This window comes from Haemaphysalis longicornis, unplaced genomic scaffold (assembly GCF_048455015.1).
Source record: "Haemaphysalis longicornis isolate Haplotype H1 unplaced genomic scaffold, Haemaphysalis longicornis Haplotype H1 scaffold_2, whole genome shotgun sequence".
NCBI classification, from domain to species: Eukaryota; Metazoa; Arthropoda; class Arachnida; order Ixodida; family Ixodidae; genus Haemaphysalis; species Haemaphysalis longicornis.
The window spans coordinates 190,070,218-190,094,307 of record NW_027526295.1 but is presented as its reverse complement, the minus strand read 5'-3'; the positions used below and the strand labels follow the sequence as shown (position 1 = coordinate 190,094,307).

Below are 24,090 nucleotides of genomic sequence, written 5' to 3'. Positions count from 1 at the left end.
AATAAGAGTTGGCAGTCAAGAAAACCTCGGAAAGCAAAGGGGAGAATGTTGTAGGTCATTGAAACAGATAAAGAATTTGGAAAGAAAGAAAGAAAGTGGAGAAAAAATGCCCGCCAGGTGGGATCCGAACCCACGACCTCCAGAATACCGGTCTGGTGCGATAACCACTACGCTAATGGCGGGGCGATTTTCCCCTCCACTTTCTGGGGTATTTATGTTAAGGTATTTTTGTTTCCTGTGCTTTGTTTGTTTCCAAATTCTTTATCTGTTTCAATGACCTACCACATCCTCCCCTTTGCTTTCCGAGGTTTTCTTGACTGCCAACTCTTATTTCTGTCTTATTTTCAACGAACCCCTCATTTCCCATTCTGATTCGCTACATGCATAGCGAGGGCCTCTGTTCTGGCAGTCTTGGTGCCATAGGAATCTTAAGAGGGTTCAACGCTGGTCGACCACTCTTGACATGTCGTAGACACTCGAGTCACGGCCCGGGGGTTCAAAAGAAGGTACCCTTCACCCCGAGTAGTCCGAGTGGCACTGGCTACCACCCCCAAGCACAGGAAACAAAAATACCTTAACATAAATACCCACCGCCGGTAGCGTAGTGGTTATCGCACCAGACCGGTATTCTGGGGGTCGTGGGTTCGGATCCCACCTGGCGGGCATTTTTTCTCCACTTTCTATCTTTCTTTCCAAATTCTTTATCTGTTTCAATGACCTGCCACATCCTCCCCTTTGCTTTCCGAGGTTTGCTTGACTGCCAATTCTTATTTCTGTCTTATTTTCAACGAGCCCCTCATTTCCCATTCTGATTCGCTATATATATATATATATATATATATATATATATATATATATATATATATATATATATATATATATATATATATATATATATATATATAGGTACGTAGAGACAGAGACAAACGAGAAAGTCGTAGAAAATAGAAATAAGTTTACTGACGTTTCAGGGAGAGGACTCCCTTTTATCAGGGTACCTGAGGAAAGGGTACTCTGAAGAAAGGGAGTCCTCTCCCTGAAACGTCAGTAAACTTATTTCTATTTTCTACGTCTTTCTCGTTTGTCTCTGTCTCTACTAACCTTATTTTTTTCGCGCTCTGTGTGAGTTTTTATCTTTTCAGACTATATATATATATATATATATATATATATATATATATATATATATATATAGAATAAGGGTTGGCAGTCAAGGAAACCTCGTCAAAAAGCAAAGGGGGGAATGCGGTAGGTCATAGAAACAGATGAAGAATTTTTTGAGTCACAAAGAAACTGGTGAAAAATTGCCCGCCGGGTGAGATCCGAACCCACGACCTCCAGAATACCGGTCTGGTGCGATGACCACTACGCTACCGGCGGGGCTGTTTCCCCACCACTTTCTCGGGTATTTATGTTAACGTATTTTTGTTTCCTGTGCTTAGGGGTGGTAGCCAGCGCCACTCAGACTACTCGGGGTGAAGGGGATATTCTTTTTTAACCCCCGGGCCGTGACTGGAGTGTCTACGACATGTCGAGAGTGGTCGCCCAGCGTTGAACCTTCTTAATTAAGCTACCTTTGGCACCAAAACTGCCAGAACAGAGGCCCTCGCAATGCATGTAGCAAATCAGAAATGGGAAATGAGGGGCTCGGTGAATTAAGAAAGAATAAGGGTTGGCAGTCAAGAAAACCTCGGAAAGCAAAGGGGGGAATGCATTTTTCACAACTTTCTTTCTGACTCAAAAAATTCTTCATCTGTTTCTATGACCTACCGCATTCCCCCCTTTGCTTTCCGAGGTTTTCTTGACTGCCAACCAAGGAGGTTGTATACAACCTCCTTGCTGCCAACCTTTATTCTGTCTTAATTCACCGAGCCCCTCATTTTCCATTTCTGATTTTCACGCACAAGAAAGATCGAAAATATTGTCACGGCCCTCTTGACACTTCATATGGCAATGCACTGGACCACCTGGTGGTCAATCCATTGTACATTTCATCTATGGGTACGTGCCGCATCAGTAGATCGCGCAAGGCAAGCCGAAGCGAAGACAAAGAGGTCGCCCAGAGACAGTGAACAGATACCTCCACAGGTCTCGTCTGGCGCAGACAGCCATGCGCAGTTACTGTAATGAAGAAGAGTCTGTCGACCATTTCCTTTTGTCATGTCGACGATTTTCAAGCCTCAGACGTCAGCTCCTTGAAGTTCCGCTTCATCGCCTGGGGTTGGTATTATCAGTGCCGGCTCTTTTATCATTTGGGGCTTCAGAAACGGGATATTGCCGCCGGGATGTTTTTTCTGCTCTTCTGCGCTTCATAGAAAATTCCAAAAGATTTACAACCTAATTCGTAACTCGTTCCGGCTCCTCACCTGAGCCCTCCAAAAGCATCCATTTCTGAATATTTTTTAATTATTCTCCTCCTCCTCTCCCCCCCCCTCCTCCTCCTCCTCCTCCTCCTTCTTCTTCTTCTTCTTCTTCTTCTTCTTCTTCTTCTGTCTCTTCTTCTTCTTCTTCTTCCTCTTCTTATTTTTGTTTATTTAATTATTTATTTATTCCCTTTTTTTTGTTTCAATATTGACCAAATTCCAAACTCAATTCCTCCAACCCAAGGAAAAAAAAGCTTCCATATTTTTCTAATTTTCTTTGAATCATTCTAATTTTCTAATTCTCTTTGAATCTCATTCGAATTAACGACTGATGTTTGGCCGATTCCCTGATTGGGTATGCGCCAATAGTATCAAGGAATAACAACAACAACAACAACAACAACAACGACAGACTGGCTCGAGCTACGCTGGTATCCTCGGTTTCGGACTATACGCCTCCTTCTTTGAGAATAGATCGTTTTTATGCACACCGTCTAAATAGTCCGCATCTGCCTCGTAACATCTTTTTGGTGGAGGTTGCGGTTCCCGTCCCTGTGCCTGTCAACAGCGCAGCAACACTACACCACGGATCTTCGGAGTGGGCGACACATTCGTCGACGCACGATGCCTCCAGCCAACGAGAGCGCACCCGTTGTGCCCCTCATCATCGTTTCTCAGCCCCGTGACCCAGGCTTTTTCACCGGTGAGGACGACACCGACTTGGAAGAATGGATGCGCATGTTCGAACGTGCCAGCGCCCATAACAGGTGGGATGGTACAATAATGCTGGCTAACCTACCTTACCATCTAAGAAACACAGCCAAATCCTGGTATCAGACCAATGAGCACACGTTGACCAGCTGGGACGTTTGCAAAGAAAAGATGCGCAAAATATTTGGCAGACCCGTGGGTCGCCAGCTCGCCGCACGTCAACAGCTCGCTTCGCGCGCCCAGACCTCCACTGAATTGTATATCACGTATATACACGATGTTTTGGCCCTCTGCGCAAAAGGTTGATCCCGAAATGTCGGAAGCCGACAAGGTAGGCCACGTCCTTAAAGACATTGCAGTTGACGCCTTCTATTTGCTCATGTGTAAGGATGCCGCTACAATCGACGCCATTCTTAACGAATGCCGACGCTTTGAGCAGGCGAAATAACGCCGCATTGCCCACCAGTTTACTCGGCTGCCTCACACTGCGGCAACGTCGTCGTGTCAAGATGTGTCGTCTTTTTAACCTCCTTGGTGCCACCACGCACAACGCTGACGCCTAGCACGGAGGCCCAGACTGAGAGCCTGACGAAAATAGTACGCCGTGAGATCGAGGCTATGGCTCCAGTCGCTCAGCACTGCGCGCACGACCGGAACGGCCCCACGATTTCTTTCATCCAAGCCGTCGTTAGAGACGAGATCACGTCCCTGGGCCTTCACTCAGTTTGTGCCTTGGGACGCCAGGATCCCTGCGTCGGCTTCCGTACCCCTTCCCCCCGTACTGATGTCCCGCCGCGCTACGATGTTCCACCGCGCTACCGACGACGCAGTCCTGGTGAATGGAGAACAGCCGATGACCGCCCCATCTGTTTCAACTGCCATCGCGTTGAACACGTCGCCCGTTAGTGCCGCAGCAGCTGGTCGCCATTTAGCCGTCAATGGTTTCCCGAGAACAGCTACTCCGACGACTACCCTCGACATTTTCCGCCACGTCCTCAGCAGCCCTTCGCAACCGACAACACACGACGCAACCTATCTAGCCGCTCGCCGTCACCTCAGCGTCGCCAGTCGCGTTCGCCGCAGCCCCGCCGCCAGACTCCGCCGCCCACTTTTTCGACCTCCCTCTCGGAAAACTAGCCAGTGCAGCTCCCGGAGGTGATGCTGCATTAACGACCCGGCCTGCAAATCCTCTGTTGACTTCGGTTCCAAGACCCAATTTGATAGATGTTCACATTGACGGGGTTCGTGTTAATGCTTTAGTCGACACAGGTGCCAATATTTCAGTCATGAGTTCGAACCTTCGCCGCACTCTTCGGAAAGTTATGACGCCCGCGATATGCCGTGCCGGACGAGTCGCCAACGGAGGAACGACCACCGTAGCCGGAATGTGTACGGCCCGCGTCGTAATTGCCGGACACGACATCCCTGTCTTGTTCACCGTCTTGGACACATGTCCTTACGACATAATATTCGGACTGGACTTTCTGACAGAACACGCCACCCTCATTGACTGCGCCGCCGGGGTTTTACGTCTTGAGCTGCCCACAACACCCCTTGATGACATCACGCCCACTTACCGGCTTTGCGGCGCCGAACATGCGCGATTAGCTCCCAAGGCCATGACCTACGTGCGTTTATCGTCGTGCCCGCCAGTCCCAGATGGTGACTACCTTGTCTCGCCCGTCACCGATATACTCCTTGAACGCAACGTGACCCTTCCTTATACAGTCGTGACTGTTGCGAAGAACGAAATAGGCCTCCCATTTTTGAACTTCCGTTTCGCCACCCAAGTGGCGAAACCGAAGTCCTCCCCGTGGAATGTCGCTGGCTACACTGATCCCCTTGGCTGAATGCGAAGTTTCCGTAGTGACAACTGACGCCTCTGAATCCTCTACGGATAGCCAACGGGACATTTCACGAACTACCAGTGATTTTATGGACATGATGGCGCCGGTATCGAACGAGTGATAGCGTATGCCAGTCGCCTTATGTCCCCTTCCGAGAGGAACTACTCGATCACCGAGCGCGAATGCCTGGCACTTGTATGGGCCGTGAACAAAGTCCGCCAATATTTATACGGAAGACCTTTTTCTGCGGTAACTGACCACCATGCCCTATGCTGGCTTGCTTCCTTGAAAGATCCCACGGGTCGTCTTGGTCGCTGGGCTTTACGCCTTCAGGAGTTTGACTACTCTGTGGCCTACAAGTCTGGCAGGCTCCACAGCGACGCCGACTGCCTGTCGCGTTAACCGGTCGACCAACCTGATACAGCTGACAACGACCTTGATTCTTGTGTCCTTGCACTAACTGACTTTCTCAACATCGCCGACCACCAGCGCCGCGACCAATCATTGCAGTCGATAATTGCACGTCTCACCACCACGCCGTCAGACCCTGCATTGAACGCGTTTTTGCTCCGCGACGGCGTGCTGTTCCGCCGGAACTTTCGCGCAGACGGCCCTGACGAGCTTCTGGTTGTTCCTGAACACCTCCGATCTGACATTCTCCATGAGCTGCACGACGAGCCCACGGCTGGTCACCTTGGCGTCGCACAAAATTACGACCGTGTACGTAAGCGATTTTATTGGCCCGGACTTTACCGATCAGTCCACCGCTACGTAACGGCATGTGACCTGTGAAAGCGCCGGATAACGCCTTCCTTGGGCCCAGCCGGACTGCTCCAACCGATAGAGATTCATTCCGAACCTTTCTTTCGGATTGGTTTGGACCTGCTCGGCCCTTTTCCTCGCTCTCGTTCGGGAAATCGCTGGATCACTGTTGCGACCGATTACGCGACCCGCTACGCTATTACGCGTGCTCTCCCCACCAGTTGTGCCACCGACGTTGCTGATTTCTTGCTTCACAACGTCATCCTACAACACGGTGCTCCCCGTCATCTCCTTACCGACCGTGGCCGGTACTTCCTGTCTCGGATTGTTGACGACCTCCTCCGCTCTTGCCACACGAAGCACAAGCTGACCACCGCCTACCATCCCCAGACTAATGGCTTGACGGAAAGGCTTAACAAGACCATCACCGACATGCTCGCGATGTACGTTTCCGCGGACCATCTGGATTGGGACGTCACTTTGCCGTATGTTACATTAGCATATAACTCATCCCGCCATGACACCGCCGGCTATTCACCGTTCTTTCTTCTCTACGGCCGTGAACCCACTCTTCCCTAAGATACCCTACTTCCTGATGCGACACCTCTCCGAATATGCTCGCGATGCTGTCGCTCACGCTGATGCGGCCCGCCAGGTTTCCCGTGCCAAGCTCTCGGCTTCCCAGTCCTCTCAGAAACACCGCTATGACGAGCAACACCGCACCGCTCACTTTACGCCCGGCTCCTTGGTTCTTGTCATCACCCCTTGCCGCCGCATTGGGCTCTCCGAGAAACTGTTGCCTCGCTTCAAAGGCCCCTATCGGATCAAGCGTATGGTCACACCCGTGACGTACGAAATTGTTCCCGCCGCTCCTTCCTCACCGCCACTGGACCCAGCAGCTCAACTCGTCCACGTCGGCCGCCTCAAGCCGTATTACTCAGCGGCCCCACCTGTTCCCCGAGCCTCGTTTTCAATTAGCACCGAGACGGCGCTTCTCCGCCGGAGGGGGTCATGTCACGGCCCTCTTGACACTTCACATGGCAATGCACTGGACCACCTGGTGGTCAATCCATCGTACATTTCATCTATGGGTACGTGCCGCATCAGTGGGTCGTGCAAGGCAAGCCGAAGCGAAGACAAAGAGGTCGCCCAGAGACAGACTGGCTCGAGCTACGCTGGTATCCTCGGCTTCGGACTATAGGCCTCCTTCTTTGAGAATAGATCGTTTTTATGCACAGCGTCAAAATAGTCCGCATCTGCCTCGTAACAATATTGACGAAACTTCATAATTTTTCGCCAGACACTGTAAGCAGAGACGCCATTTGTAACGTAAGAGAAGCAGAGCAATGAGCGAAGGGTTAACTCCATGCTAGCGCTCAGGCGGCGTTATCAAATAGAACCAGATCTAGAAGTCCCACTACCACCGCACAATCATGCTTATTGGCGTTACCGTTTATTGGTGGCCGCAATCACACAAACCTTGCGACCCCATAAAAACCGTTCTAGAAATTGGCTGGTGATTCGCCACTTGTAAAGCGAAGCTTTTTACCTCTACCAGCCAAGGGTTCTGTCGCGACCGTTCGTGTCAACAGAAAACTCCCGCGAACAAATAAAAGAAGTTACTGCTACCGGCAGGAATCGACCTGGAACGAATAGAGACACGGAGCTAGAGCCCATTGTCTTACCGATTGAGCTACGAGCCACGCGGAGACGAGAGAGACAGACGGTGCACGCACCGAGCGCACATGAGGGTTTACCGATATGCGTTCTCATCATCATCATCATCACCACCAGCCTATCTACGCCCACTGCAGGGAAAAGGTCTCTCCCATTAATCTCCAATTATCCAGGTTCTGTGCTAACTGCGACCAATTCCTCCCCGCTAACTTCTTGATCTCATTTGCCCATCTAACTTTCTGCCGTCCCCTGCAACGCTTGCCTTCTCTAGGGATCCACTCTGTTACCCTTAATGACCAACGGTTATCTTGCCTTCGCATTACATGCCGTGCCCACACCCATTTCTTCTTAATTTCTACTAATATGTGCTTAACACGCGTTTGTTCCTTGACCCACTCCGCTCTCTTGTCCCTTAATGTTACACCTGTCATTTTCCCCTCCATTGCCCTCTAAGTCGTTCTCAATTTAAGTTGAGCCCTCTTAGTGAGCCTCCAAGTTTCTGTCCCGTAGGTGAGTACCGGTAAGATGCAGCTGTCATACACTTTCTTCTTCAGGGACAATGGGAGGCTTCAATTCATTATCTGAGAATGCCTGCTGAATGCGCTCCACTCCATTCTTATCCTTCTAATTATCTCTGCCTCATGGTTGGTATCCGGGGTCACAACTTGGCTAAGTAGATATATTCCCTTACCACTTCCACTGCTTCGGCACCTATCTCAAACCGCAGTGCTGTCCCGAGGTTATTGATCATTACTTTAGTTTTCTGTAGAATAATTTTCGGGCCCACGGTTTTGCTGTTTATCCAGCGCGGTAAGCATGCTTCGCAATTCGTCCCCCTGCAATTCGTTTTCAATTCATCGGCGTTCTCTCTTAATGCGTTCTCTCTCTCTTAGCATCACGCGACCTCTCACGCCGATATGCGCGAGAGATTCCTTTAATTTCCATAGCTCCTAGCGCATGCCCAAGGTGCATGCGCTCGGAGTTACAAAAATTAAAGGAAGCTTACACCAGTACTGGCATCGCACTTCTCCCGCGTCTCTGCCGCCGATCTCCTCGCCTCTCCTGGCGGCGGCAGAGGCGGAGAAAAAGTAAGATAGTATAACACCGGGTTTGAGCTTCCTTTCATTTGATAAGAAAAGAGTTTCCACTCAAGTGCTTCACTAATACAGCTAAACCAGCCCCCATTCATGAATCATGCATTGATTTAACCTTAGCAAAAGTATCTCTTCGAAGCAATAAATGGTGTGGTTAAGTGCATTTCACCTGTCTCTGGTTTCACCTTTTGTAGAACCACGTGTTTTAATTTAAGTAACGTTGCATGGGTAATCGTTGTGGGTGTTCTTTACAGCTTTGCTTTCAACACCCTTCACAGGGTGGATTGGCCAGCATTTTTAGTCTGTTTTCTTTGTTATCTTGCTTAACCGAACGGAGTCTACTTTCAAATTGGGATGAGTGTTATTCCGAGGGGATAATTGTTCTAAAGAACTAAACTTGTATTTCGCCTACTTGGTATTTACAGCAAAGCTGTATATGGCTAACCCCTGTTTTCTTTCCTGTGAAGCCGCTCTACTCAGAACCGCTGCTCAGCTCCTCCTCGCCACCGTTTACGCCTTTCATAAGTTTTGTACCCCTTGCCACCACCGATACCTCTTTTACAAGTTGTGCAAACGACTGATAACGGCACAAACGCTGTTATCAACAGTTGCACCTGTAACTCTCTATGGGACGGACGCGTGTCATTCGTTCGGGGGAACAAGAGCAAAAAGTGTAGTAGCGTCTGCGCGCAGGAGCGCGAATGTGTGAGAAAACAACGGAAAGCCGCTGCCGCAGAACGTGCAACCACCGCCGCTGCCGCCTGAAGTTCCACCTCGTCGAGTAGCTGAGAATTCCTCCCGTGTGAAGAGCAACTTGCCCCCTTGGAACACCAACGTTATAGATAACCATTCTTTTTCATCTAGGAGCGCTTTCGGTGCGGTGTCTTTCATGTCTGAGAACGCGCACATGACAATTTGGCGGTTCATGTGTGCACGGGGGGTGGGGGGCGTTGGAGGGACGGGGCGGGTCGTGCACGAGCAGCTAGGCTTCCTGCCCTCACCAATGACATGCCCGTTGGGCTGGCGGCAAATTTAAACTTGGACGTCTCACCGCCAAGTGGGACAGGTTTGCTGCGATTTGGGTTGGTGTTTTAAACAGTGAAACTCCTATGACGCGGTAGAGAAAGGTACAGTTCCGTGTTTGACCGCTAGAAATAGGCTCGAGTCCTTCCAAGTTTCATTCAGCTGAACAGCGAGGAAGTATGCTCAATCGCAAATTACAAAGAAACCTGTTTTGTTTCGTGCACTCCTTGGACTTGGCCCAGCTGCGCTGGTCATCGTTTTTGACAGAGAGGAAAGACACTTATTTTTAAAGTTATTTGCCCCTCCTGGGGTTCCTTTAAGAGAAGCGAAATATCGTGCACGTGGAGGGTTTTTTTTTTCTTTTCATCTGTCAGAGAAAGCAAGCTTCCTCGCGCTGACAAAGTGTAACGCGTTGAACTCAAGCAGAATGAACCTCCACATATGTAGACATCTCAAGTGGAATTTTTTATGAAGGTCCGATGACCAGAAGCTACCAAAAATAAAGGACGTCTAGGTAATTTTTTCTTTGTTTCATGGGATGATGAACTGCGTGTGTCGATCTAACGTGTAGCTCACTCGTGTCGCAGTTCCGTTACCGCTTAGTGCGTCGGTCTTAATGGATGACATCCACACTATAAGCAAAATAAAATATTCGTGCCTCCGGTTGCGGAAAATCGTCGCAATTCTTGTTATATTAAGCGCGTTGCGGTACAGCTCGTCGTAGAAATCTTCATTAGTCAAGAAAAAATTATTCAAGCTTACTATGACAAACATTCCTTTACTCTCAGTTTAAATATAACGATCCGTTCACTGTCAACACAGACGTTATCATGCCCACTCGAAGTGCGAAGACTTCTAAAAGTCCCGAGGCTTGTAGGCGTGTGCGGGCCCGGCAGCAAAGCGCAATTTACTCCGCGACTCTTCATTTGTTTTCAAACGAGATAAATTGGCGCCGTCGCATGGCGGCTTCGACTCAACGCTTGAGCCAATGAATACTTCGCATGCCTATATATAGAGAAACCCTCAGAGGGTATACTCTGCGTGATTTTTCGTGCATTTGCCGTTGTAGATTTACTCAAAGGAAGAACTACCCCATGAAAATTTTAGCATTCTCTGTGAAAATTATTTAACAACGTAAAAAGAACTTACCTTCGTAATAGTTGAGTGCACTCAGTTCATTTTTTAGGTGTCACAAAATCACCAAGGAGTCTTCGTGGTAGCAGAAGAAAAGCGCGGTGGCCAGGAGACGTCACGAGTGAAAGCAATGCTACGCATTGAGGGTTACCGCTAGGACCACCGCGCCTCGCTGTACACAGCATCCGCGATTGGGACCATGCGCAAAACACAAAATGGCGATCGTTTTCAAATAGCGAATAAGTGTACGCTCTAAGAGAATCCCGAAGTTCAGCTTCAACACAACGCACCCGGGTGACTAATCCACGCCGCCGACGAAGTAAATTCTGCGAATAACAGCAACGTGCCCACCATACAGTTGACTACAAAATGTGACACCAATTGTGACTGCAGTTGACTCCAAATGTGCGCCGGAACTGCGCAATGCAGAACGTCATGTTCTCGGGTCCCGAAAGTTTTGACACAAATCTTATGCTCGGCGCCGTCATTAGCTGAAATTTCACCGTTGGCTGCATGGACTTCCCAACCAATTTTATTGTGGTGAAGCTGAACCCCAGGATTACTTTGGAGTGCACCTTTGAGTTCATCACTGTAATCAAATTTGAGATAGTTGCCTTAAGGGACAACTATTTTGTTACTTGATACGGCGAATTCGCACTGAAGCTCGTTTCTTGACAGTTTGCGCGCACCTCGTGCACCCGTTCGAAAGGCGGCAGGAGACACGGCGCTATACAAGTCATTTCCAACGTTTTCAAACTGTGGTTGCTTTTCGTTTTACAAATGGGATGACAATAAACGAGACGACACTCGACACTGTTGTCTCAGATAACGAACCTGTAGTATATTATGCTGTAAAATCTGCTTAAACTTTACTTACAGCCGTTTTTAATGCGACATAGTGTGTGATAGAAGTTCATTAATTTGGAAGTTTAGAGGTATAACAAGCGGTATCTTCCAATGTTATTTTTTAGGGGCGAAGCCCCTTAGGAGCTGGGGCTGTTGGCGTCTCCTGTCGTCGTCGTCGTAATCGTCGTCTCATGTAGTCACGGGACCAAAACACCGGGAAACTCGTTTGCTCCTCGCGCTAGAACGTAACGCATACTAAAAAAACACCGGTACACTCGTTTACGCGTCGCGATGGAGCGCTTCGTAAAGCGTACTAAAAAAACACCGGGACACGATCGTTTACGCCTCGCGCTAGAGAGCTTCGTTCTTCAAAGACAAGAGACTTTTGCAGCAAAGCTGTATACCTCTACCCTCCAACGGTTTCATTTCCGTTGGCAAAAACGCCAAGGCGCCAAGGATACACTTATACACTGTATGCTTCGCCCCTCCCCAGGTTTCACGTTAATGAAGATGGCCCACGATTTTTTTTTTATTGAACTTGACTGTAGCCTGAATGTTTTTCAAACAGACGTCGAACATGACACGGTATTTAAGTAGTTTTGGCCGGCAAAAGTGGCGTAATTTATTTTAGAACATCTGTCACATCGCATGTTTTTAATATCTATGCTGCAATCATCCACGCAAGCGTACACATGCAAAATTTTAAACATGTGTTGTGTACCGCTCAAGACATTTCGTGGGAAACAGAAGCGCCTTATACTGCAGCTTCTAAGAGCTCCAAAACAACGCTAACACGGTGACGTAAAGCAAAGCGGCGTCCCATCCCATTCCACTCAGGCTCGGCGAAACCTATACACCGAGTTTTCCACGTCTTCGACCAAGGCCACCTCTTCCTTGTCGAGGCCACTCAGACGAAAGTAGTCAAACCGGTAAACTAACGGAAAACGGTTTGCACAAACCGTACAGGGATTCCCGTTTTCTCCTTTTGGCACCAGTGGAGCGGTACTTGTCCCTTCTTCTCTTCTCCAAGCCGAAGAGCCGCTTGTGACGCAAAGATTGGCTCCCTTCATCAGCCTCGCACTCGATCATATCGGACTCCGTTCGCAACACGCTTGGCAGCATCCGCGCCGCAGCCCACGAGTCGTCTTTCGCGGACCATTACTGGCCATACATAATCGCGCGACTGCAGCGCGCAGCCAAAAACAACAAAACGCGAAACGAACACACCCACTGGCAGAATCCGAGATCGTTGGGGTGATCGTCGGGCAGAGATGAAGATGGAAGGTCACGGCTGTTGCCCGCGTCGCCAGCGATATCGAACAAAAATCTCGACAAAGCGAGAAACCGAAGGATGTTCGTGATGGGTCGAGCTAACGGCTGGCCACGCACCGATGGGAACCGTTACTCAGCCTTGAAAGCCAAGCGCTGTTAACTCTGGGTAAACACTTAGCTATTCTGCGGCCGCGTATGCTTAGAATATTCTCGACGCATCCAACTTCCTGGACGCACAGCGACCGATGCTACGGGCGTCCTTTAATTAAGGGGGAACTGGGTGCCCTGCGCGAACACAGCGCCTCATCGTGCCAACAGACGATTAAAGGAGCGTGATTCGATATTTCCGCGTTAATACCAACGAGCTCGGCTCGGCTATTCGCTCGGGGACTCCACCTGTCTTTTATTTTCTTCATCCGTTCAGTATAAACCTCCGTCTTGCAGTATGCGACAGCCGGCTGGCAAGACGTGTGCCCTTGAAGCGGTCGCCAAGCTGCCTGTTGGAGTCATTAATTCAATCTTGACGGGGCGCGTGTGCCCATCCGGACGCCGCTTTTAAAGTTTGGGGTCTCCCCGCAAGTGGACATGACGGAAACCGCTGTAGTGGTGTAACGACCCATGCAAATTTCCCCGGTTATGCGGCCTCGCCAACCGACAACGCCCATCGGCACACCGTATACGGCAACTGGGGGGGATCAATCTCCAGGTGATATGGATAGGCTAACGGGATGCGTGGGCTAGGTACCGAGAGAGCGGAGAGTACGTACCTTCATCCGCAGTGCTTTCTTTATAAATGTGTCAGACGCAACCAATTTCTGTGCGACTTTTCTAAAACCTCGCTGGATAAACAACAGCAACAAAACAGCAGAGCATATCCCCAAGCCAATGCCTTAGGCTCGCTAAAAGTCGTTTATATGCTAATGTGACCAGCCCAGCCTTTTGAGATATCGCCAATGAAACGCAACTAAAGCCCAACCTTTCGGGCGTTTACTACAGCGTTCCGCGATGATTTTCTTTTAGGTATACGTATAAGACACAGGCTAAAAGTAAGCGTTACAAGCAAATCAAAATTTGCTGGTAAGTCTTGCAGGGGCTGCAAAATCAAGACGTACGATCCGCGTTCATATCAAAGTAAAAAAAAGTTGCAGTAGGAGCATATAAATCACAACGTAAAACTTGGAAACGCAATAACAGCGAACGTATAACGCGGTTCTACTTCTGTGTTAGCAGTTATAATATCGAGGGAACGCAAAATATCACGATAAAAACAGTTCCACTAGATACCTGACGCCTGCGTTCCTTTTATGTACGAAATAAATTGGCACGAGTTTTGTTGACTCGATGGGCCTCTCTGCCACTGCTTAAACTATGCTGCGGGTATGGAGGGCAAATTTGGGAGCCTCTTAATGGCGTCGTAGCGATGTGCAATCGTCGAGTATACAATACGCAGCATGCAATAACTCAGGAAACGAGGCGATGCAATCCTTACTACTCACGTTCTCACGAACGCAATGAACCACCAGTTTGATTAGAAACACGAGAATTAGTATTTAGAGAACATGAAAAGGTAATAATAATGCATAATGAATTGCGTATATCTACTCAAGAAAGTCGTAAAACGTGCCAAGGAAGTCGTAAAACGCCACGAAATTACACACAACTGGGAGAGGAATTTCTTTTTTTCTATGAATGACGAGTACAAGGCCGTATAATTTCGTTGCATACCGAATTTAACTGCTCGAAATTATTAGTTAGCGTGTATAACGAAACATCCAACTGCAGTCCCGATGGCTCCCTAGCAATTCGAGTCACCGTTCATAACATCAAGTGCAAAGAAAGCGCCGTAGAGAATTGCTCCAGCTATGCGGCCTCTTCCGAAACCCCAGAAACGAGCAGAACGAGAGTAATGGCTCCAAACAGGCTGCAACCACACTACAAAATCAAGAAGAGCGATTCGTTCGGGCCCGCGAACTGCTCCAGAACGGACGTTAGCGTGCAGGTATTGTTTCGAAAGAATCCTGCCCGCATGCCGTGAAACAATAGCGGTTTGTCCGTGCATGAGCTGCGAGCGAACGAAGTTTGAAGGCGGCCGTTCATGCTCGTAGCACTCGCAGCGTTTACTTCACCTCGAGCTGAACTAACTTTCACCCCAGCTATTCGTACGTGTCCATCGTTTTCGGGGCGCTCAGACGTCGGCGAGCAATGCGTACACGAAAAGTTTGATGCGGGCCCTGCCAGGTCGTTGTTTGCCCAGCCAAATGGAAGCCTGAAACGATTATGGACGCTCCCGCAGCGTCCCGCAGCTTCTGCGGCGGGTAAACATTAGTTCGCCGAAGAAAGGGTTACGCAATGTTGCGGTTGTTTGTTCGGTGCTGTCGCAACCGGCCGTGCGTTTGAAGCTTTGTTTGTCTTAGTACGGCAGCCTTGAACGAATCACCCCGAACTGTTCACTCTTTATTACCCCTTTCGGTCCAGCCTAAGAGCTGAACACGCAAGAACATTCGATTAGACCATAACTGCGTAAGATGAACTGCCATTCTTCCTATGCTCCGGGGAGACTTCGCTCTCTATTAACTCTCCTTGGTGGCGCCACCATGTTTATTTACTTCAAAAACTTTCGGGGGTTCCAAGGTATACCGCAGAAATGAGTGACTCAAGTTTTGACATGGACTAAAAAGAGGCGTAATGTTAAGAGACAAAATTATGTGGGGCTGGTGGCGTTTGGGAGGTAATATGTGTGTTTATGTAGTCAAGGGTTCGACGGAGGTTCGCCTGGTCAGGCGTTGTATAAAGAAACAGTAATACGGTCACTGACCAAGTAAAAAACTGCAAAGACGTTTCGAAACCCGTAAGGGTTCCTTGTTCACAATCTTTGGGTTCCTTGTTCACACTGTGAACAAGGAAGCCAAGATACCAAGGAATCAAGGAACCCAAGGAACCAAGAAACCAAGAAACCAAGGAAAAAAGAAATCCAAGGAACCCACAAGGGAAAAGAAAGAACCGTACGGGTTCCCCGTCGGCTGTGTACTTTTTTAAATTGGTCAGTGACCGCATTAGTGGTTTTTCGTGTAGTATGTGCAGTTACATTTTGCACGCTCTGGCCATAACACGTCCAGACCGTGTAAACAGGCATCGCTCCGATCGGAAGACTGCCTCTAGGTTGGCCTTCCGCAGTTATGTTATGATAAATTATATAACTAAATTCGAAAGCTTTGCGCAGGACCTTTTCGCTTTCATACGTTCGTCATTTTATTCTTTTTATGCATTCCTCAATCCGTTTTACCACAAAATGATGCCGGGCTCTCTTAGCGCATGGTTTCACCATGGACACTCAACCATTTTCCTAGCGGATGTTATTTACGCCTAATAGTTAAGTGCAATTCGTACCCAGAGCAGCAAGACCCCCCTCATTCTTATGGCGAGCAGAAGACGTGTCAAGCGCAAATATAGTTTGAATAGGGACGTAACTGCATCCGTTGATGAATGAGGCCATTTCAAATTGAGTGGTATACATCTTTCGCCCCTCTAGCACTCATATAAAAAAAACGCAGATCAACACATTTAAGCGAGAAACAATTTGGATGAAGGACGTGAATGATACCGATGTTTTAAGTATCAGCTGTCCAGTTGGCGTAAAATGCTAAAAGTGGGGAATTACCACTTACGGAGCCCAAATTCAGTTTACAATCGCGGAGCCCAATATTCTTTCATTTGTTGACGCCGACCATGAGGCAGTGCATAAAGTGGGGCTAGACTGATAACACACGTAGATACACAGTATAACACTCAGAAAACAAAACAAAACAAGTAATATACAATGTGAATTCAAGGTGGACAAGTGTATTTCAAAATATTCTTTTCGTCAACGTGTATTTCCATGGCGTGGGCCACGAGATATCGACTGTAGAGATTTGCAGAAAAGTAACGCGGTTAGAGCATGTTGCTACAAGGTTTGGCAAACCGTTCCAGACGGGTAACGTATGCTTGAGGAGCGGGTTATTTGTTGCTGAAACACACTAATTCCCGCTAATCAGCTGCTGTGGTTTAAGCGAGGTATACCGTTCTCGGTGCCGGTATTAGCAGACTGCGCCTACATTAAGGGAAATGAAAAAGAAGAGCAGTTAAGTAAGTACTGGACAGGAATGACGCGACTTGATGGAAGAACTGAGTTCAAATTTATTTTGATGGACATTTTTTTACACGGAATTGCACTTCAAAGGCCGTAATTCCTTTTTTATTAACCTATATGTTTAGCGCAAGCGCAGAATTCGATTCGTGTGCAACGCGTATATTTGTTGCGAACAAACAATTTGGATCGTGCATGCGAGAACCAGCAATGGGAAGAAATCACATGTTTGTTCGCCCGCAGCAATGTTATTACGTATCAATAAGCGCACAATATATGCCACGGGTGTTTTTCGTTCAACGCTGCATTCGGGGAATTTGCTCTTCCTTTCCAAAGTTTCATTCCAGCAATCCCCCTCCCCCCCCCCCCCCCCAACCCCCGCCAAAAAAAAAAAAGTACCAAGAAGAATGAATATTGTTACTTCCCACACATCTTGTACAAAACTTTACGTTTTCTTTTCTACGCTTTATAAACAATCGGGTGCAGGCGGCGCTAATACTTTCCTTGCCTCCTTAATGAGGCAACATTTCGCCTAGACGAAAAAAGAATAAACAAAAGCAATAAACAGAACCTTTCGATCGACCTACGTATTTCGCGCATTATGTTTTTATCGACTTAAAATTTAAGGTAAAGCCTCCGCAAGCTAGCTAAAACTTAAAGCATAAAAAACCTGTATTGACATAGTAAAAAGTCGTACTATTGGACGTTTTAACGGTGCCATTTATTTTTCATGATTTTTGCCGGCAAGAATAGACATAAAGGAGTGCAATGGATTTGTCGCAACTGTTTTATCATTTTTCCTTGTTTCTTCGGTGGCTATTTTTACTCTTTTTCTAAAGGTATTCCGTCTCTACCACCCTGATATGTTTTGATAAAGAATTGTGATAAGTTTGTAGGGTGCACATGTGAATAAACAGCGTATACTTTGTTTATTCACACGCTAATTCACAGGTGCATATCCTCGCGCACGTGCACGCTGCGAATTTGCCCCTTCTTGCACGCAGCCATAACTAAAGCCAATTCGTGAAGAAAGGAATGTATACCATACAGCCCGAAAAAAAAACATCCACACTGTGAGCCTCCCAAACACCCCCAAACTTCCTAATAAGACGTTTGGGACGATGCAGAAAAATTAAAGCGTTGCGCACAGAAAAAAATTCATCTGATACAAGCTAACAACCACGATAGAAATAGAGGACAGACGTTTTATTTCCTGCTGTGCGATTCGGTTCCCCAAGCAGCGAGGCCCGATGCTTCGTGAGCCGCACTACATAAGAGTCTTAGTAAGAGTCCTGATAAAAGCATCTCAAAAATACTTTAGGGAAGCCTATGCATTCTGAATACTTATTGAGGAGCTCCGAGCACTGAACCACGGAAATAAGCTGGAAAGGACGGGTTACCCACGACCTTCTAACCGATTCTCTCTCTCTCCACATCTGTTGCAAACTTCTGCGGGATACAGCTTGACATTATTCAGAGGTGTCAGAAGCTGGCAAAAATAACGAAATTACTGGAAATACACTTTTTAACCCACTAAAACATCAAAGCGGGCGATTTATAGCACAGACACTGCTGCCCCTCACAAGGGAAGTGTAGCAGACGACAGCGCCGCAAGTCCCAAAGCTGACGTCAGGAGCCAGGGGGCGCCACACAAACATCTCACAACCATTAGAGGGCTCTATGTATAGGGCGCGTATATAGCCATTGAACAAACCGAGATAACCAAGAAAATATCACTTCAATGATTGCCTCCTACAGAATGCCTTTTATTTCATCTGTGCAGGTGGACTCTCCTGGCCATGGCGGCGCTGATGTTGGCGCCCGCGCAGGCAGAAGACCATGCACGGGTGAGGCGACAGTCGCGGCCGCCGCAGGACCCCTCTCGCGACCCCAACTACAGCGTGTTCGTGCGGGCGCTTCCGCCAAATGCTAACCCGCAAGGGGCGGCCCAGAACCAGCCTCCCAACAGCCCCGTCCGCTTCGCAAATGACTTCGCGCAGCCCGCGCAGCAGCAGCAGCCGCAGTTTTCTGTGCGAAACCAGCCACAGCACCCGTATCAGGCTCAGCCACCGCAGCAGCCACCGCGCCAGTTCCAGCAGTTCAACCCTCCGCAGCAGCAAACGCAGCCTCCGCTGTCCCCTCAGCAGCTGTCGCTTCAGCAACAGCAGTACCAGCAACAGCAGCAGCAGTTTAGGCAGTTCCAACAGCAGAACCCACAGCCACTGCCGCAGCTTTCTTTCCAACAGCAGCAGCAGCAGCACGCGTTTTCCCGTCAGCAGCCGCAAGTGTTCACGAGCCAGCAGCAACAGCAGCCGTTTGCCAACCCGCAGCTACAACAGCAGCCGCAGCAGTTCCCTCAACAACGCCCGCAGCAACAGCAAGTTCCTCAACAGCACCAGCAGTTCAGCTTTTCCGACGCGAACCAGCAGCCCAACCATGCCTTTACGTTCCCCCAGCAGGCTCCCAGCACACCATCGACAACGCCACAGCCACCTCCAGCGCTGCAGTCATTCCCAAGGCAGTCATTCTCCGTTTCCTCATCGTCAACTTCTTCCGAGGATGCCCTGAGGCAAGGTAAGATCGTCGGCTCTATACAGCCACCTTCCCAGGTCATTCAGAAATCTCCGGCGTCCGAGATCGAGTCCAGCAAGCAGGCCGAAGCCAAGGACAAAGCGGCAAAGGGCAAAGACAAAGATAAGGACGAGTATGTAGTCTACTATTACTACTACTATGATGACGACAACAAGAAGAACCTGTCCCTCAATTTCGATGATGTTCCAAACCTGGAAGGATTCGACAAGACGGATGGTAGCAAGCTCAAAGGTAAGGGTTCCAGCCAAAGACTCGGTTCGGCCAATCCACAGAACAGGTTCGAACCCAAGACGGTCACCACCAGTCCCCCACCGGGACAGCAGCCAGCACCGCCTCCTGCCTTTCCTCTAGAGCAGGGAGTCACGTCCGCTCCACAAACTGTCACCCAGGTCTCAGTTTCAGTTTCTGTATCCGAAGGAACGAACGTACTGCTTCCTAGCCAACCGTTCGAAGCCAAGCGCCCTCCCGTACCGGGCCCATCTGACCTAGAGTTCACAGGCGCCAAGTTGGCTCCGGACTCTGGAGCTGCACAGGCTTTTACGCCTGACGGCCGAGGTCTCACCACACCCCAAGCTTTGCCCGTTTCGACTGTTTCGCCCAGTGCCGACACGCAGGTAGCTAATGAGATCAGCGGTAAAAAGGGTGCCGAACTCCTCACTACCTCTGCCGAAACCACCACTCCGACGACAACCACAACGACAACAGAGGCGACGACAACTCTCGCCCCGACGACAACGACCGAGGAGACGACTACAACGGAGAAGAGTAAGAGGCCCTTCGGCAACAGGAGGCGGTTTGGAGGTGCTCACGGCGCCGGTTCCCATGTCAGGACACCCGGCTCCCACGTCAGGGGCAAGTCGCACACCACGTCCACCACTACGACTCCAGCGACTTCGTCCACTCGACGACTTCTAGGAGGACTGCGGCGCAATCGGCCCACGCCCAGACCGGCTGCGTCTGGCCGGCTTCAGTTCGGCCGTCGCCCGTCACCAATCCATTCCCGGCACCACAAGGAAGAGGAACCTGAGGAGGAAGAGAGCACCTCTCACGCCGAGGCCGAGGCTCCCACCACAACAACTGCTGCGACACCCGCGAATGGTGCCAAGAAGCGCTTCGGCGGAGGCAGCCGCTTCGGTGGAAAGTCTTCCGGAAGGACCAGGACCTCTAGCACGGCAGCAGCTTCTTCGACTACGGCGGCGCCAAAGAGGCCTGGTGGACGGCCGAACTCCGGTGCTCTCTTCAGCCGCACCAACAGGGGTCCCAGGCCCCGCGTGCCTTTCAACCGGCACCGTCCAGGAGCAAAGAAGGTCGAAGAGGAAGAGAAGCCGGAAGAGAACGAGGAGACTGCGCCGGCGACTACGCCAGAGAACAAGGACAAGGAAGAAACGTCGGCGGCCTCCACAGAGACAGCTTCCAAGCACGAGGAAGCGGCGTCGTCAGCATCCGAACCAGAGGCTACGTCCGAAGACAGCCACCCCACAGAGGCGCCCGCCGTGACTCCCGACAGCAAGCCGGCGCACGGCCGGAGTCGCTTCGGGTCCAGACCGCGGCCAGCGATATTCGGCGGCCGGCCGCGACCAAACCTTGGACGATGAGTGGTGACCCGTGAAGTGCGCGCGAGATCACGTGAACACATGTCGTGAGACTCTCCTTCCTCCACCTTTTCCTTGCACGCAGCGGCCGCGGTGGGCGTGTCCGCGGTTCGAAGCTGCGGGCGATGGCACGCGAGCGCACAGCCCCCAGAAGCCACCAGCTTCCGCGTCCTGTGCGTGCAGTTTTTTGAGTGTTTTTCTAACGTCACTTGACAAGGTCGCGTACGAACAGCAGCCATGCCGGCGAGCTTTGTGACTCGCGACGGCTGTGGATGTAATGAGCGAGGTTATCCCCTTCGCTCTGTCTTAATTAAGCATCGCGTAGAACAAGTGACGGCAAGGCTGTGGTTGCGCGACCACGCAAGGTGTGCTTTCAATCCGTGACACATTTCCAGGGCCAAATATTGAAGGGTTAACAAACAAAATGAAGTGGCGAAAAATGCAGGCCAGCTGCTTAGGGAACCAGAAAGAGGCAGCAATCTTTAAGTTACAGATGATGGCTTGCTATTTTTGTTTCGGGTGTTGCAGTCCATAGGAAATAACAGTACTTTGATAATCAACAATGATTTGTTTTTTTTATCAAGCAGCTAGAGTGATACATGGTTGCTGAAAAAAGGAGGCTGAGTGAGAAGTGAATGTAAATTATAATTGATATTGATGAAGGTCAATTGGTGGAAACCCGAGAGGAGGAGTATGATAATTTTGGAGGAGATCCAAGTCATTCTCTGTAGTTCTGTCACATTGACTAGCATTAGGGGCGAAGAAACCGAACAAAACGATTTCTGTAAAGTCTACTTATTGTCGTGTTCTTGTTCTGTTCTCTCATTCTGTCGCCCTGTGTCGGTTTACATGTAAACTCGCCCTACAAAGTAATGAAGCTGAGCTCAAAAAACTAATATCGTCGGCCCGAGAGAACGTCGCGCCTGCCTTTTCACGAGTTTCTTAGTGAAACTCCGGCAACGGTCTTTAGAGACTCGCACGTCCCATTTTATGACGAACATTAGATTTGTTCCGGTAATTCTTATTTCTCTACGCCTCATACGATTATCCTTGTCAAGACGAGTTTCCGCGAGCAATGTGCAATGACCGACGAGAAGGAACCGCGGCAGAACAAGACAGCGAGACGCGCCTGGAGAGTACTCGAATGCGCACTGCACGACCCTGTAAATACTACTGCCTGTACCGCGCCCCGTCCTGTCTAGCGCCATTCAGTGCTCGTGTGGATCACCCAGAAAGGAGCCCGCAATGACAAATGAATCGCACATTAAACGCCGTGAATAACTATGTAGGGTTAGGGCTAATCTGGTTACCTTAACAGGGACGCCTTCGACGCTGTCACGCTTAGTGGCTGCGGTGGCGAAGGTTGTACCGGAGGCCGCTGGCCATCAAGGAAAAACGAGGGTATTGGGACAGCTTCGTGGTGCCTTTTGACGTCGAGTGTAGCAAACTAAACCAGCAACACTGAGTCCTCACGTGTACCATATTTTTTTATGAGAACTGTACAGTCTTGACAGCCATTTTCATTTGATTATTGAGTGCATTAAAGAAGCAACGATTTTAGCAGGGAAAGACCATGTTACACTTATGATTCTCATTATAAAATTATGCTCCTGCAGAAAACAGGTCAATATTGAGCAATAACCGCAAGAAAATGGAAGGTTGGACTGAACTCGCAAGGATGTTTCTTGGTTGTTTCTGAATTTTGCACAAAAAAATATGCGCGTTAAGTCGAAGCGTCGCCTGTTTTCCGCTCAGCTCTACCGTGGAGAGCGCGATAGTTGTGCATTAGCCGTGAACAGCTCCATTCGACCGTTTCCCTTTTTTTTTTTGCCACACGAAGCTTTACCCTCAGTCACCATACCGTTCCTACAGTAACAGGATGACGGCGAAGCCCATGCTTCGTGGAGTGGTGATAACACGAGCACTGACTTCAACGACAGAGAACACTTGCGCCAAACATACTGCGTATGGCTGTACGAGTGCTTTAAGATTGTTGTACTTTTTTTTTCTTGCAAGAAAAGTTCATAAAAATGTTATTTTGCTTACGTACCGTGTGCTTGGTGTGTTGCTTTACTCCTTATCTGTGCTTCAATTTTTTTTTATCTGTGTACACTGTGGAAGCCGGAAGCAGACAACGGTCTATTGTCATGAATCTGCGCCGACTATGCTAAGTTTCTTTTTGCTCGCACATTGGCAGAAGTTCGCGAACAGGCACCTCTCTTCGCGGACCCAGTTTCTTTGGTCCCTTCGAAGGAGGCCTTGAGAAATTGCGTGGAAGATTACAATCAGACGACGGATCGGGATTCATAAACGGCATGGGACGTGTAAAACGTGGCTGTTATCAACGCCGTGGCAGGCAAGCGTGACACGGGGCCGCATAAAGTTAGATGGACAGATGAAATCAATAAGTTTGCGCGGATTAATTGGTCGCAGTTAGAACAGGACCGGGATACTTGGATAATAATGGGAGATGCCTTTGCCTTGCAGTGGGCGTAGATAGGCTGGTGATGATGATAATCAACGCCGGTATGGTAGTACTAAAACTGTCTGCTACCAGTGCTTCCGCCGGCTGTATTGCTCTGCAGACACCCATGTACAAAGAAATGAAACGTTAAGCAAAAATAATTTTTTCACCCTCCGGGTAGAATAAATTATAGCTTCAAGGGGATACAACAGGGAACATAGTGTCTACAATCACTCCAATTTACACCGGGTGAAACTTATTTACAGGCGAAAGAGCCTTCATATCTTTAAAGCACCTATTAGATTTTGAAAGTTGCACTGCATCAATTTGTACCAAACAAAAGACAAGAAGACCGGCGAGGTCAGCTCGCTCAATGGTGTAGTGCGATATGCTGGAACGGTCCCCTACACAGTAAATATAACTTGGCGAGATATTGAAATCCCGCATCCCAAGGAAAGCTTCACCACTAGGCCACAGGGGAAGTTTTATGTTAAGCTCTCTTTGTGCCCAGACAATTTCGCGCACGGTGCAGACACTTAACAACGATATCAAATCCAACAGACGCCCCATACCTCGTAAAGTGAATT

The 24,090-nt window shown here is 49.1% G+C and overlaps 1 protein-coding gene across 2 annotated transcripts in view; it reads left to right on the top strand.

The window, feature by feature from the left end:
- Positions 1 to 23,084, top strand: part of LOC144169667 (uncharacterized) — a 104,800-nt gene extending 81,716 nt beyond the window's left edge. For both annotated transcript variants that reach the window (XM_077698938.1, XM_077698939.1), the window contains exon 2: positions 18,639 to 23,084. In XM_077698938.1, the coding sequence (XP_077555064.1) occupies positions 18,639 to 21,042 (2,404 nt within the window). In that variant the 3' untranslated portion in view covers positions 21,043 to 23,084. The remainder of the gene's footprint in view (positions 1 to 18,638) is intronic.
- The last annotated feature ends 1,006 nt before the right edge of the window (positions 23,085 to 24,090 follow it).